The sequence below is a fragment of the Oncorhynchus gorbuscha genome, linkage group LG24 (assembly GCF_021184085.1).
Source record: "Oncorhynchus gorbuscha isolate QuinsamMale2020 ecotype Even-year linkage group LG24, OgorEven_v1.0, whole genome shotgun sequence".
In the NCBI taxonomy this organism is placed as follows: domain Eukaryota; kingdom Metazoa; phylum Chordata; class Actinopteri; order Salmoniformes; family Salmonidae; genus Oncorhynchus; species Oncorhynchus gorbuscha.
Genome location: NC_060196.1, coordinates 42,829,704 through 42,845,162, shown reverse-complemented (window position 1 = coordinate 42,845,162; position 15,459 = coordinate 42,829,704). Strand labels below are relative to the sequence as shown.

The 15,459-nt window shown below is 48.9% G+C and overlaps 1 protein-coding gene across 1 annotated transcript; it reads left to right on the top strand.

Moving 5' to 3' along the window:
- The first annotated feature begins 69 nt into the window (after positions 1–69).
- Positions 70–14,869, top strand: LOC124012244 (AT-hook DNA-binding motif-containing protein 1-like). The gene is made up of 3 exons (XM_046325718.1): positions 70–917; positions 1,206–3,103; positions 13,706–14,869. The coding sequence occupies exons 1-2, from the start codon at positions 70–72 to the stop codon at positions 2,275–2,277; spliced, it is 1,920 nt and encodes a 639-aa protein (XP_046181674.1). The 3' UTR covers positions 2,278–3,103; positions 13,706–14,869.
- The last annotated feature ends 590 nt before the right edge of the window (positions 14,870–15,459 follow it).

The window sequence follows — 15,459 nt, the reverse complement described above, 5'->3', positions numbered from 1 at the left end:
AAACGACGCTCGCGCAAGAACGGGGTTCTAAAGGGGGAGGCAGGGGGCAGCTGGAACAAGACTGGTTTAATGGGGGAGGTGTCTGGGGGAGGAGGGGGAGGCATGAGGGAGAGAGGGCCAGGAGGGTACCAGGTCTGTGGCTCCCCGAGGGGGGGCTTCCTGTCCTGTGAGGGGGGGAGAGGGAGTGCGTACGGCAGCCCTGGCGGAAGCAGAGGCGGTGGAGGTGGAGAGGAGGCGCAGGGTTTGTTCGCCGGATATTTCCGCTCCCTGCTGGACTCTGACAACTCCTCAGACCTCCTGGACATCTCCTCCCCTCGCCCCGACCCCAGGAAACCTCCTCCCACCCTGAGCTACGACTCTTCCAGCCCTGCCCGCGGTCCAGGCCCTCGCTGGTCCCCAGCCTGCCCCAAACGCAGCCCCAAAGGAGAGCCAAGGGAGAACCCAACCCTACATCATCCCTCTTCCTCCTCCTCTTCCAGACCTCCTTACAGTTATAACCTGTCCCAGAACTCCCCCACCTCCTCCTCGTTCCTCAAGTCTAACCCTCCCTCCCTCCCTCCGTCCCGCTCCCCCAGCTCCCCCCATCCCTCCTCCTCCTCCTACGGTCACTACACGCCTGGCTATTCCTCCTCCACTCCTGCAGGGGGCAGCACAGTGCCACAAAGACCCGCAGACTGCAGCTTTGCAGCCTATGGGGCAGCCGGGCTGAGTAAGGCCTCCACGGCCACCCCCGTGGGCCAGGGTCAGATGGGATATTCCAGTTTTTCCAAGCGGGGCTATGGGGGCTACCTTGGGCAGGTTGGACCATCTTCTCCAGGAAGAGGGGGGTATATGGCCATGGCCAAGAACAGCCCTTTCCCCTCTCCATCTTCCCCAGAGGGATACAGACACTACCCCTCCAACCAGTGTAACTACAGGTAAGTAGCTTCAGGTAGGTCTAAATTACCTGGAACCACAAAATTTGGATTAGAGAACTCTACTACCCTAACCTCTTATAAGTGTGTATTGTGTTTGAGATACATTACGCTACATTGCAGTTGGACTGCTCAGAACCCTGATCTACAAAATCACCTTGGGTTCCAAATAAGTACTTATGTCATCAAGGTTAGAATGTCTGTGGTTTGCGTCTGCTAAATGACTTAAATGTAAATGTAAATGTTTGCCTTGCTAAAACCGATCCTCTGCTGTGTGTGTGTGTGCTGCAGGCCGGGCTATGGTGGCTACCCAGGAGGCTGCGGTGACCCAGGCCCCAGCGAGCCCAAAGACATCCTGGACATCTCCAACTACACCCCCCAGAAGGCCAAGCGACAACCCTTCCTCGAGAGTCTATCAGAGTCCTCTTCTGACTCCTCCCACCTAGGGGTCACCGGGTCAGGAGGTGGGGTCAGTGGCGGAGGCTCGGGGTCAGGCTCCGGAGGTGGGGCTTATAGGCAGGGTGGAGGGAGGGAGTCTCTTCCTATTGGTGGAGAGGGAGGTCAAGGACAGTCCAGCCTATCAAGTCTGGAGAAGCTGATGATGGACTGGCACGAGAGCGCCTCAGGCCCCTCCTACAACTGGAGCCAGAACGTTCTCTTCCAGGGACAGGGGAAGCCCAGCCGGGGGCGCAGGAAACGGAATGCTGCCGAGCCCCAAACGGAGAAGGAGGGGGGTGGCGGACCAGGAGCAGGACCAGGGACCACCCCAGACTCTCCCAACAGCACCCCAAGCCAGACGCAGCCCTCCACCCCAACCCAGGGTTCTGGTGGAAAACGCAGTGGAATGGGGGGACGGCAGGCCAGGGGGGTAAGAGGAGGCAGAGGAGGGGGGCTGTCCCCATCCCCTGGAGAGCGCCCCCAAGGGGGGAAGAAGGGTAAGGCTACTGGGGGTGGGGTTGGAGGTGGAGGGAGTGCTGCTCAGGGGGGGTTGTTCCAGGAAGGCCTTGACTACTACAGTGGAGACAGCAGCAGCCTCTCCCCCCTCCCTAACCCCACCTCACATCTCGGCTACCCCACCGAGCCCTGTGAGTACCCCTCCCCGTGCCCTTACTCCGCCCATCCCTCCACCCCGTCCTCAGAGGAGCACTACCCAGCCCTCTTCCCTGGCGAGGCTTCATCCTCCTCTCTCTCCCCTGGAATGACTTCCACATCCTCCTCCTATCCTCCCAAACTATCCCCCGCTCCCCAGCCCTACCACCCCCTCTCAACCCTGCTCCTCCCCCGCCTCCTTCTCTCCCTCTTGCTCACCATCGCCACGGTTACTGCCACACTGTGGAACAGCGCTGAGCCCCCCCCATCGTAACCTGGCAACTGTTTCCAAGGACCACTTCCCCTCCCAGTATGATTCTCCCAGTTACTGTAGCTCCCCCTATTGGTACGGAGGGGCATCGCTCAGCAGCCCCCACGCTAACACACACACCACTACACACACACATGCTAATGCACAGGGCAACACACATGTACACGCTAATGTTAACCCTCACGCTAGCCCTAACAATCACCCTAACACTCACACTACCGCACACATCAACACACACACACACCCTAACAGCAACCCTCATGCAAACATGAGTCCACACGCACCTCAGACAAGCTTGAGCCCACACACACACCCTAACCCCAACACCAACCCACACACACACACCAACCCCCACATCAATACACACCCGCACAGCAACACACACCTTCATTCAAACCAGAACCAACATCCACACCCCCACCCGAACACTTACCCCAACCCCCATCCCAACACCACACAACACTCCCACCCTAACCTCTCCCCACACACTCACCCCCACCCTAACCTCTCCCCCACTCCCACACTCACCCCCTGCTTTATGAGGAGCGCCCCCTCACAGCGCCATGCCCACGCAACCTCACAAACGGGACCTGCCTCCCCACCTCAACTCAGGGCTGCGACCAGCCCCCTGCAGCTCTCCCCGTACCCCTCCCCCACCCCAAGCCTCCCCTGGTGTCCTCGCCACATTCTGAGGACATGGGTTACCCCCGTACCCCGGGATGCACCCCGCTACCACCCACAGCCCCCGCCTCGAGGAGGAGGGGTGCTCTGTCAGCTACTAGACCCCCCCAGCGATGACAGCTTCAGTGTCACCAGCTTGTAGCTGCAGGTAATACACAAGATGCTCTACTCTCTACTGAAGGGTTAGACACAAGAGGGCCTAGTCCCTCTCTCTACTGAAGGGTTAGACACAAGAGGGCCTACTCCCTCTCTCTACTGAAGGGTTAGACACAAGAGGGCCTACTCCCTCTCTCTACTAAAGGGTTAGACACAAGAGGACCCACTCCCTCTCTCTACTAAAGGGTTAGACACAAGAGGACCCACTCTCTCTCTCTCTACTAAAGGGTTAGACACAAGAGGACCCACTCTCTCTCTCTCTACTAAATGGTTAGACACAAGAGGGCCTACTCCCTCTCTCTACTAAAGGGTTAGACACAAGAGGGCCTACTCCCTCTCTCTACTAAAGGGTTAGACACAAGAGGACCCACTCTCTCTCTCTCTACTAAAGGGTTAGACACAAGAGGACCCACTCTCTCTCTACTAAAGGGTTAGACACAAGAGGGCCTACTCCCTCTCTCTACTAAAGGGTTAGACACAAGAGGGCCTACTCCCTCTCTCTACTAAAGGGTTAGACACAAGAGGACCCACTCTCTCTCTCTCTACTGAAGGGTTAGACACAAGAGGACCCACTCTCTCTCTCTCTACTGAAGGGTTAGACACAAGAGGACCCACTCTCTCTCTATACTAAAGGGTTAGACACAAGAGGACCCACTCCCTCTCTCTACTAAAGGGTTAGACACAAGAGGACCCACTCTCTCTCTCTCTACTGAAGGGTTAGACACAAGAGGACCCACTCTCTCTCTCTACTGAAGGGTTAGACACAAGAGGGCCTACTCCCTCTCTCTACTAAAGGGTTAGACACAAGAGGACCCACTCTCTCTCTCTCTACTGAAGGGTTAGACACAAGAGGACCCACTCTCTCTCTCTCTCTACTGAAGGGTTAGACACAAGAGGACCCACTCTCTCTCTATACTAAAGGGTTAGACACAAGAGGACCCACTCCCTCTCTATACTAAAGGGTTAGACACAAGAGGACCCACTCCCTCTCTCTACTAAAGGGTTAGACACAAGAGGACCCAATCTCTCTCTATCTCTCTACTAAAGGGTTAGACACAAGAGGACTCACTCTCTCTCTCTCTACTAAAGGGTTAGACACAGGAGGACCTACTCCCTCTCTCTACTAAAGGGATAGACACAAGAGGACCCACTCTCTCTCTCTCTCTCTACTAAAGGGATAGACACAAGAGGACCTACTCTCTCTCTCTACTAAAGGATTAGACACAAAAGGACCTACTCTCTCTCTCTACTAAAGGGTTAGACACAAGAGGACCTACTCCCTCTCTCTACTAAAGGGTTAGACACAAGAGGACCCACTCTCTCTCTCTCTACTAAAGGGTTAGACACAAGAGGACTCACTCTCTCTCTCTCTACTAAAGGGTTAGACACAAGAGGACCTACTCTCTCTCTCTCTACTAAAGGGTTAGACACAAGAGGACTCACTCTCTCTCTCTCTACTAAAGGGTTAGACACAAGAGGACCTACTCTCCCTCTCTCTACTAAAGGGTTAGACACAAGAGGACTCACTCTCTCTCTCTCTACTAAAGGGTTAGACACAAGAGGACCTACTCTCTCTCTCTCTACTAAAGGGTTAGACACAAGATGATCTACTCTCTCTCTCTATTAAAGGGATAGACACAAGAGGACCAACTCTCTCTACTTAAGGGTTAGACACAAGAGGACTCACTCTCTCTCTCTACTAAAGGGTTAGACACAAGAGGATCTACTCTCTCTCTCTACTAAAGGGTTAGACACAAGAGGATCTACTCTCTCTCTCTACTAAAGGGTTAGACACAAGAGGATCTACTCTCTCTCTCTACTAAAGGGTTAGACACAAGAGGACCCAATCTCTCACTCTCTCTCTCTCTACTAAAGGGTTAGACACAAGAGGACCTACTCTCTCTCTCTACTAAAGGGTTAGACACAAGAGGACCCACTCTCTCTCTCTACTAAAGGGTTAGACACAAGAGGACCTACTCTCTCTCTCTACTAAAGGGTTAGACACAAGAGGACCCACTCTCTCTCTCTCTCTACTAAAGGGTTAGACACAAGAGGACCCACTCTCTCTCTCTCTACTAAAGGGTTAGACACAAGAGGATCTACTCTCTCTCTCTACTAAAGGGTTAGACACAAGAGGACTCCCTCTCTCTCTCTCTACTAAAGGGTTAGACACAAGAGGACTCACTCTCTCTCTCTCTACTAAAGGGTTAGACACAAGAGGACTTACTCTCTCTCTCTACTAAAGGGTTAGACACAAGAGGACCTACTCTCTCTCTCTACTAAAGGGTTAGACACAAGAGGACCCACTCTCTCTCTCTACTAAAGGGTTAGACACAAGAGGACCTACTCTCTCTCTCTACTAAAGGGTTAGACACAAGAGGACCCACTCTCTCTCTCTCTCTACTAAAGGGTTAGACACAAGAGGACCCACTCTCTCTCTCTCTACTAAAGGGTTAGACACAAGAGGACCTACTCTCTCTCTCTACTAAAGGGTTAGACACAAGAGGACTCCCTCTCTCTCTCTCTACTAAAGGGTTAGACACAAGAGGACTCACTCTCTCTCTCTCTACTAAAGGGTTAGACACAAGAGGACTTACTCTCTCTCTCTACTAAAGGGATAGACACAAGAGGACCCACTCTCTCTCTCTCTCTACTAAAGGGTTAGACACAAGAGGACTCACTCTCTCTCTCTACTAAAGGGATAGACACAAGAGGACCCACTCTCTCTCTCTCTCTACTAAAGGATTAGACACAAGAGGACTCACTCTCTCTCTCTCTACTAAAGGGTTAGACACAAGAGGACTCACTCTCTCTCTCTACTAAAGGGATAGACACAAGAGGACCCACTCTCTCTCTCTCTACTAAAGTGTTAGAAACAAGAGGACTCACTCTCTCTCTCTACTAAAGGGATATACACAAGAGGACCCACTCTCTCTCTCTACTAAAGGGTTAGACACAAGAGGACCCACTCTCTCTCTCTCTACTAAAGGGTTAGACACAAGATGACTCACTCTCTCTCTCTACTAAAGGGATAGACACAAGAGGACTCACTCTCTCTCTCTACTAAAGGGATAGACACAAGAGGACCCACTCTCTCTCTCTCTCTCTACTAAAGGGTTAGACACAAGAGGATCTACTCTCTCTCTCTCTACTAAAGGGATAGACACAATAGGACCCACTCAATCTCTCTCTACTAAAGGGTTAGACACAAGAGGACTCACTCTCTCTCTACTAAAGGGTTAGACACAAGAGGACTCACTCTCTCTCTCTCTACTAAAGGGATAGACACAAGAGGACCCACTCTCTCTCTCTAATAAAGTGTTAGACACAAGAGGATCTACTCTCTCTCTCTCTACTAAAGGGTTAGACACAAGAGGACCCAATCTCTCTCTATCTCTCTACTAAAGGGTTAGACACAAGAGGACCTACTCCCTCTCTCTACTAAAGGGTTAGACACAAGAGGACCCAATCTCTCTCTACTAAAGGGTTAGACACAAGAGGACTCACTCGCTCTCTCTACTAAAGGGTTAGACACAAGAGGACCTACTCTCCCTCTCTCTACTAAAGGGTTAGACACAAGAGGACTCACTCTCTCTCTCTCTACTAAAGGGTTAGACACAAGAGGACCTACTCTCTCTCTCTACTAAAGGGTTAGACACAAGAGGACCTACTCTCTCTCTCTACTAAAGGGATAGACACAAGAGGACCCACTCTCTCTCTCTCTCTACTAAAGGGTTAGACACAAGAGGACTCACTCTCTCTCTCTACTAAAGGGATAGACACAAGAGGACCCACTCTCTCTCTCTCTCTCTCTACTAAAGGGTTAGACACAAGAGGACTCACTCTCTCTCTCTACTAAAGGGATAGACACAAGAGGACCTACTCTCTCTCTCTACTAAAGGGTTAGACACAAGAGGACTTACTCTCTCTCTCTCTACTAAAGGGTTAGACACAAGAGGACCTACTCTCTCTCTCTACTAAAGGGTTAGACACAAGAGGACTTACTCTCTCTCTCTACTAAAGGGATAGACACAAGAGGACCCACTCTCTCTCTCTCTCTACTAAAGGGTTAGACACAAGAGGACTCACTCTCTCTCTCTACTAAAGGGATAGACACAAGAGGACCCACTCTCTCTCTCTCTCTACTAAAGGATTAGACACAAGAGGACTCACTCTCTCTCTCTCTACTAAAGGGTTAGACACAAGAGGACTCACTCTCTCTCTCTACTAAAGGGATAGACACAAGAGGACCCACTCTCTCTCTCTCTACTAAAGTGTTAGAAACAAGAGGACTCACTCTCTCTCTCTACTAAAGGGATATACACAAGAGGACCCACTCTCTCTCTCTCTACTAAAGGGTTAGACACAAGAGGACCCACTCTCTCTCTCTCTACTAAAGGGTTAGACACAAGATGACTCACTCTCTCTCTCTACTAAAGGGATAGACACAAGAGGACTCACTCTCTCTCTCTACTAAAGGGATAGACACAAGAGGACCCACTCTCTCTCTCTCTCTCTACTAAAGGGTTAGACACAAGAGGATCTACTCTCTCTCTCTCTACTAAAGGGATAGACACAATAGGACCCACTCAATCTCTCTCTACTAAAGGGTTAGACACAAGAGGATTCACTCTCTCTCTACTAAAGGGTTAGACACAAGAGGACTCACTCTCTCTCTCTCTACTAAAGGGATAGACACAAGAGGACCCACTCTCTCTCTCTACTAAAGTGTTAGACACAAGAGGATCTACTCTCTCTCTCTCTACTAAAGGGTTAGACACAAGAGGACCCAATCTCTCTCTATCTCTCTACTAAAGGGTTAGACACAAGAGGACCTACTCCCTCTCTACTAAAGGGTTAGACACAAGAGGACCCAATCTCTCTCTACTAAGACACAAGGGTTAGACAAAGGGTTAGACACAGAGGACCTACTCTCCCTCTCTACTAAAGGGTTAGACACAAGAGGACTCTCTCTCTCTAAAGGGTTAGACACAAGAGGACCTACTACTAAAGGGTTAGACACAAGAGGATCTACTCTCTCTCTCTAAAGGGATAGACTCTCTACTAAAGGGTTAGACACAAGAGGACCCACTCTCTCTCTCTAAAGGGTTAGACACAAGAGGACCTACTCTCTCTCTCTACTAAAGGGATTAGACACAAGAGGACTCTACTCTCTCTCTACTAAAGGGTTAGACACAAGAGGACCCAATCTACTAAAGGGTTAGACACAAGAGGACTCACTCTCTCTCTCTACTAAAGGGTTAGACACAAGAGGACCCTCTCTCTCTCTACTAAAGGGTTAGACACAAGAGGACCCAACTCTCTCTCTACTAAAGGGTTAGACACAAGAGGACCTCTCTCTCTACTAAAGGGTTAGACACAAGAGGACCCACTCTCTCTCTCTACTAAAGGGTTAGACACAAGAGGACCCACTCTCTCTCTACTAAAGGGTTAGACACAAGAGGACCCTCTCTCTCTACTAAAGGGTTAGACACAAGAGGACCCACTCTCTCTCTCTCTACTACTAAAGGGTTAGACACAAGAGGACCCACTCTCTCTCTCTACTAAAGGGTTAGACACAAGAGGACCCTCTCTCTCTCTCTACTAAAGGGTTAGACACAAGAGGACTCACTCACTCTCTCTCTACTAAAGGGTTAGACACAAGAGGACTCCACTCTCTCTCTACTAAAGGGTTAGACACAAGAGGACCCACTCTCTCTCTCTACTAAAGGGTTAGACACAAGAGGACTCACTCTCTCTCTCTACTAAAGGGATAGACACAAGAGGACCCACTCTCTCTCTCTACTAAAGGGTTAGACACAAGAGGACTCACTCTCTCTCTCTCTACTAAAGGGTTAGACACAAGAGGACCCACTCTCTCTCTCTAAAGGGTAAACAAGAGGACCCACTACTAAAGGGTTAGACACAAGAGGACTCACTCTCTCTCTCTACTAAAGGGATAGACACAAGAGGACCCACTCTCTCTCTCTACTACTAAGGGTTAGACACAAGAGGACCTCTCTCTCTCTACTAAAGGGTTAGACACAAGAGGACTCACTCTCTCTCTCTACTAAAGGGTTAGACACAAGAGGACCCACTAAAGGGTTAGACACAAGAGGACTCACTCTCTCTCTACTAAAGGGTTAGACACAAGAGGACCTACTCCTCTCTCTACTAAAGGGATAGACTCTCTCTCTCTACTAAAGGGTTAGACACAAGAGGACTCTCTCTCTACTAAAGGGTTAGACACAAGAGGACCCAAGAGGACTCTCTCTCTCTCTACTCTCTCTCTCTCTACTAAAGGGTTAGACACAAGAGGACCCACTCTCTCTCTCTACTAAAGGGTTAGACACAAGAGGACCCACTCTCTCTCTCTCTACTAAAGGGTTAGACACAAGAGGACCCACTCTCTCTCTACTAAAGGGTTAGACACAAGAGGACCCACTCTCTCTCTCTACTAAAGGGTTAGACACAAGAGGACCCACTCTCTCTCTCTACTAAAGGGTTAGACACAAGAGGACCCACTCTCTCTCTCTACTAAAGGGTTAGACACAAGAGGACCTCTCTCTCTCTACTAAAGGGTTAGACACAAGAGGACCCACTCTCTCTCTCTACTAAAGGGTTAGACACAAGAGGACCCACTCTCTCTCTACTACTAAAGGGTTAGACACAAGAGGACCCACTCTCTCTCTCTCTACTAAAGGGTTAGACACAAGAGGACCCACTCTCTCTCTACTAAAGGGTTAGACACAAGAGGACCACTCTCTCTCTACTAAAGGGTTAGACTCTCCTCTCTCTCTACTAAAGGGTTAGACACAAGAGGACCCACTCTCTCTCTCTACTAAAGGGTTAGACACAAGAGGACCCACTCTCTCTCTCTCACAAGAGGACCCAATCTCTACTAAAGGGTTAGACACAAGAGGACCCACTCTCTCTCTCTACTAAAGGGTTAGACACAAGAGGACCCACTCTCTCTCTCTCTACTAAAGGGTTAGACACAAGAGGACCCACTCTCTCTCTCTACTAAAGGGTTAGACACAAGAGGACCCTCTCTCTCTCTACTCTCTCTCTCTCTACTAAAGGGTTAGACACAAGAGGACCCACTCTCTCTCTCTAAAGGGTTAGACACAAGAGGACTCACTCTCTCTCTCTACTAAAGGGTTAGACACAAGAGGACCCACTCTCTCTCTCTACTAAAGGGTTAGACACAAGAGGACCCACTCTCTCTCTCTACTAAAGGGTTAGACACAAGAGGACTCACTCTCTCTCTCTACTAAAGGGTTAGACACAAGAGGACCCACTCTCTCTCTCTACTAAAGGGTTAGACACAAGAGGACCCACTCTCTCTCTACTAAAGGGTTAGACACAAGAGGACTCACTCTCTCTCTCTACTAAAGGGTTAGACACAAGAGGACCCACAAGAGGACCCACTCTCTCTCTCTCTACTAAAGGGTTAGACACAAGAGGACCCACTCTCTCTCTCTCTCTACTAAAGGGTTAGACACAAGAAGACTCACTCTCTCTCTCTACTAAAGGGTTAGACACAAGAGGACCTCTCCTCTCTCTACTAAAGGGTTAGACACAAGAGGACCCACTCTCTCTCTCTACTAAAGGGTTAGACACAAGAGGACCCACTCTCTCTCTCTCTACTAAAGGGTTAGACACAAGAGGACCCACTCTCTCTCTCTCTACTAAAGGGTTAGACACAAGAGGACCCACTCTCTCTCTCTCTACTAAAGGGTTAGACACAAGAGGACCCACTCTCTCTCTCTACTAAAGGGTTAGACACAAGAGGACCCACTCTCTCTCTCTACTAAAGGGTTAGACACAAGAGGACCCTCTCCCACTCTCTCTCTCTCTACTAAAGGGTTAGACACAAGAGGACCCACTCTCTCTCTCTACTAAAGGGTTAGACACAAGAGGACCCACTCTCTCTCTCTCTCTCTACTAAAGGGTTAGACACAAGAGGACCCACACTCACAAGAGGACCCTCTCTCTCTCTACTAAAGGGTTAGACACAAGAGGACCCACTCTCTCTCTCTACTAAAGGGTTAGACACAAGAGGACCCACTCTCTCTCTAAAGGGATAGACACAAGAGGACTCTACTCTCTCTCTCTAAAAGGGTTAGACACAAGAGGACTACTAACTAAAGGGTTAGACACAAGAGGACCCACTCTCTCTCTCTACTAAAGGGTTAGACACAAGAGGACTCACTTACTAAAGGGTTAGACACAAGAGGACTCACTCTCTCTCTCTACTAAAGGGTTAGACACAAGAGGACCCAATCTCTCTCTCTCTCTACTAAAGGGTTAGACACAAGAGGACCCACTCTCTCTCTCTACTAAAGGGTTAGACACAAGAGGACCACTCCCTCTCTCTACTAAAGGGTTAGACACAAGAGGACCCACTCTCTCTACTAAAGGGTTAGACACAAGAGGACCCACTCTCTCTCTCTACTAAAGGGTTAGACACAAGAGGACCCACTCTCTCTCTCTACTAAAGGGTTAGACACAAGAGGACCCACTCTCTCTCTCTACTAAAGGGTTAGACACAAGAGGACTCACTCTCTCTCTCTACTAAAGGGTTAGACACAAGAGGACCCAATCTCTCTCTCTCTCTACTAAAGGGTTAGACACAAGAGGACTCACTCTCTCTCTCTACTAAAGGGTTAGACACAAGAGGACTCTACTCACAAGAGGACTCTCTCTCTACTAAAGGGTTAGACACAAGAGGACCCACTCTCTCTCTCTACTAAAGGGTTAGACACAAGAGGACCCACTCTCTCTCTCTACTAAAGGGTTAGACACAAGAGGACCCACTCTCTCTCTCTCTAAAGGGTTAGACACAAGAGGACCCACTCTCTCTCTCTACTAAAGGGTTAGACACAAGAGGACCACTCTCTCTCTCTACTAAAGGGTTAGACACAAGAGGACTCCACTCTCTCTCTCTACTAAAGGGTTAGACACAAGAGGACTCACTCTCTCTACTCTACTAAAGGGTTAGACACAAGAGGACCCACTCTAAAGGGTTAGACACAAGAGGATCTACTCTACTAAAGGGTTAGACACAAGAGGACCCACTCTCTCTCTACTAAAGGGTCTCTACTAAAGGGTTAGACACAAGAGGACTCACTCTCTATCTCTCTACTAAAGGGTTAGACACAAGAGGACTCACTCTCTCTCTCTACTAAAGGGTTAGACACAAGAGGACACTAAAGGGTTAGACACAAGAGGACCCACTCTCTCTCTCTACTAAAGGGTTAGACACAAGAGGACTCACTCTCTCTCTCTACTAGACACAAGAGGACTACTCCTCTCTCTACTAAAGGGTTAAAGAGGACCCACACTAAAGGGGACACAAGAGGACTCACTCTCTCTCTCTACTAAAGGGTTAGACACAAGAGGACTCACTCTCTCTCTCTCTCTCTACTAAAGGGATAGACACAAGAGGACCCACTCTCTCTCTCTCTCTACTAAAGGGTTAGACACAAGAGGACCAACTCTCTCTACTAAAGGGTTAGACACAAGAGGACCCACTCTCTCTCTCTCTACTAAAGGGTTAGACACAAGAGGACACAAGAGGACAATCTCTCTCTCTCTACTAAAGGGTTAGACACAAGAGGACTCACTCTCTCTCTCTACTAAAGGGTTAGACACAAGAGGACTCACTCTCTCTCTACTAAAGGGTTAGACTCACACTAAAGGGTTAGACACAAGAGGACTCACTCTCTCTCTCTACTAAAGGGATAGACACAAGAGGACCCAATCTCTCTCTATCTCTCTACTAAAGGGTTAGACACAAGAGGACTCACTCTCTCTCTACTAAAGGGTTAGACACAAGAGGACTCACTCTCTCTCTCTACTAAAGGGTTAGACACAAGAGGATCTACTCCCTCTCTCTACTAAAGGGATAGACACAAGAGGACCCAATCTCTCTCTATCTCTCTACTAAAGGGTTAGACACAAGAGGACTCACTCTCTCTCTCTACTAAAGGGTTAGACACAAGAGGACTCTCTAAAGGGTTAGACACAAGAGGATCTACTCCCTCTCTCTACTAAAGGGATAGACACAAGAGGACCCAATCTCTCTCTATCTCTCTACTAAAGGGTTAGACACAAGAGGACTCACTCTCTCTCTCTACTAAAGGGTTAGACACAAGAGGACTCACTCTCTCTCTCTACTAAAGGGTTAGACACAAGAGGACTCACTCTCTCTCTCTACTAAAGGGTTAGACACAAGAGGACTCACTCTCTCTGTCTCTACTAAAGGGTTAGACACAAGAGGACTCACTCTCTCTCTACTAAAGGGTTAGACACAAGAGGACTCTCTCTCTCTCTCTACTAAAGGGATAGACACAAGAGGACTCACTCTCTCTCTCTACTAAAGGGTTAGACACAAGAGGACTCACTCTCTCTCTCTACTAAAGGGTTAGACACAAGAGGACTCACTCTCTCTCTCTACTAAAGGGTTAGACACAACACCTAAAGACATTTATTAACATTGGTTTCATACATTTAGCTATGTAAAGGTTTTACTGTCTTAACAATCACATCATAATTATGTTTTTTCTCTCCCTCTCTCTTTCTCTTTCAGGCGCATTAAATCTCAACTTTTTTCAGATTTGTAAACTTTTTTTAAGGAGAGACTTTCAGAGACAAGATGATGGATCAGAATTTATCTCCTAACTCTGGACAGTAGATCTTCTGTTCTCCAGCTATGACAATCAAAAGACAACTGCAACACACACACAAAGGCGCACACAGACACAGACACAACTGGAAAGAGGGAGTGGCCTAGAGGAGCTGTGGGAGGAGTGACAGACGCTGAGGAACAGAGAGGCGGGGCCTAATGTAAAAATTCCGCCCCAACGCTAAACACACTAATCCCCTATCCCCGAAACCATACACCCTTCGCTCTGTGTGTGCTCTATGAGAGAAGTGGACTACAGCATCAGCTCTTGAATTACCAGCATCTGTACATAGACTCCAACTCCAGCCACAGAGCCATAACCTCACCACAACATTGAAACAGTTAAGACAACGTTACTAATGTTCCATCAGTGTTTTCTAACGTTCAGGCTTTTAGCCAGGACCACAGACCCACAACCACACCCAGGGGCGGACTGGCCATCTGGCATTTTGGGCAAATTCCAGATGGGCTGGTCCATTTTAAGCTCAGTGGGCCTATCTAACTTATTTCATGCAAAAAGATCACTGTTTGGCTAATAATGGGTGCCTCAAGGGAAAAAAGGGGCCAGTGTGTGGGCCTATGTGTTAGAAATGCCAGGGCCAATTTCTGGTCCAAGTCCATCCCTGACCACAGCTGTGCTACAACAGCTCTACACAACGTTCCATCATCGCTTCTCTATTGTTCTGCCATGGTCTCTGCTCTGATGGAAGGACTCCAGCATGGAGACTCTACATCCTGTGTTTCACTGTTTTTACTAGGAGGGAAAGAGACCCGACACACACTCTGACCCCAAAGAGACTGACGTGTGTTTATTTGTGTGTGTGTAACCACGCGGATGGACTTCTGTATGTATGTATGTGTGTGTTTGGGGTCTAAATGGGTAGAGCTCTACATCTGAAATGGTGGATGGATGAACAGGGCTTCTCTTCCTTCTTTTACTCTCTCCTTTTTTCCGTGGTCTTGTGTTGTTTGGTGGTTTTTGTGATGAACAGTTGTATATGTCTGTTAATGTCATGATGTATCTACAGTGCCAATATTTAAATACACTCTGATCTGGCCATTGGTAAACTGCCTGGACTCCTAATGCTTTAAAGGGTGGGGGAGGGATGTGTGTGTGTGTGTGTGTGTGTGTGTGTGTGTGTGTGTGTGTGTGTGTGTGTGTGTGTGTGTGTGTGTGTGTGTGTGTGTGTGTGTGTGTGTGTGTGTGTGTGTGTGTGTGTGTGTGTGTGTGTGTGTGTGTGTGTGTGTGAGCCCCTTGGTATTCAGCGCTGCTCATGCAGTGCAGGGAGCGAGTTTAGACAGGGACACGGCTGGGAGGGAAGGAGGCGGCGAGAGAGGGAGGGAGAGCGAGGAGGAGGGAAAGAAAGGGAGTTAAGAGAGTGGCACAGAGAGAGGAAGGGACAAGGGGAAATAGAAAGATGACAGGAAAACAGAAACTTGTTGGGATTGAGACTGGGGTGAAAGATGAGAAAGACTGGCTACATTGTTCATGAGTCCATAATCGGTCTAAAATTAATCCTGAGAGGGCCTTTAAACCCTGAGGGGCAGTCACGCTTCCCCACCCACTGGATAGTCTGCCAATGTGTGTGTGTGTGTATGGTGTGGTGTGTGTGCGTGTATTGTGTGTGTGCTTGTGTGTTTGTGTTTGTGATGGGCTT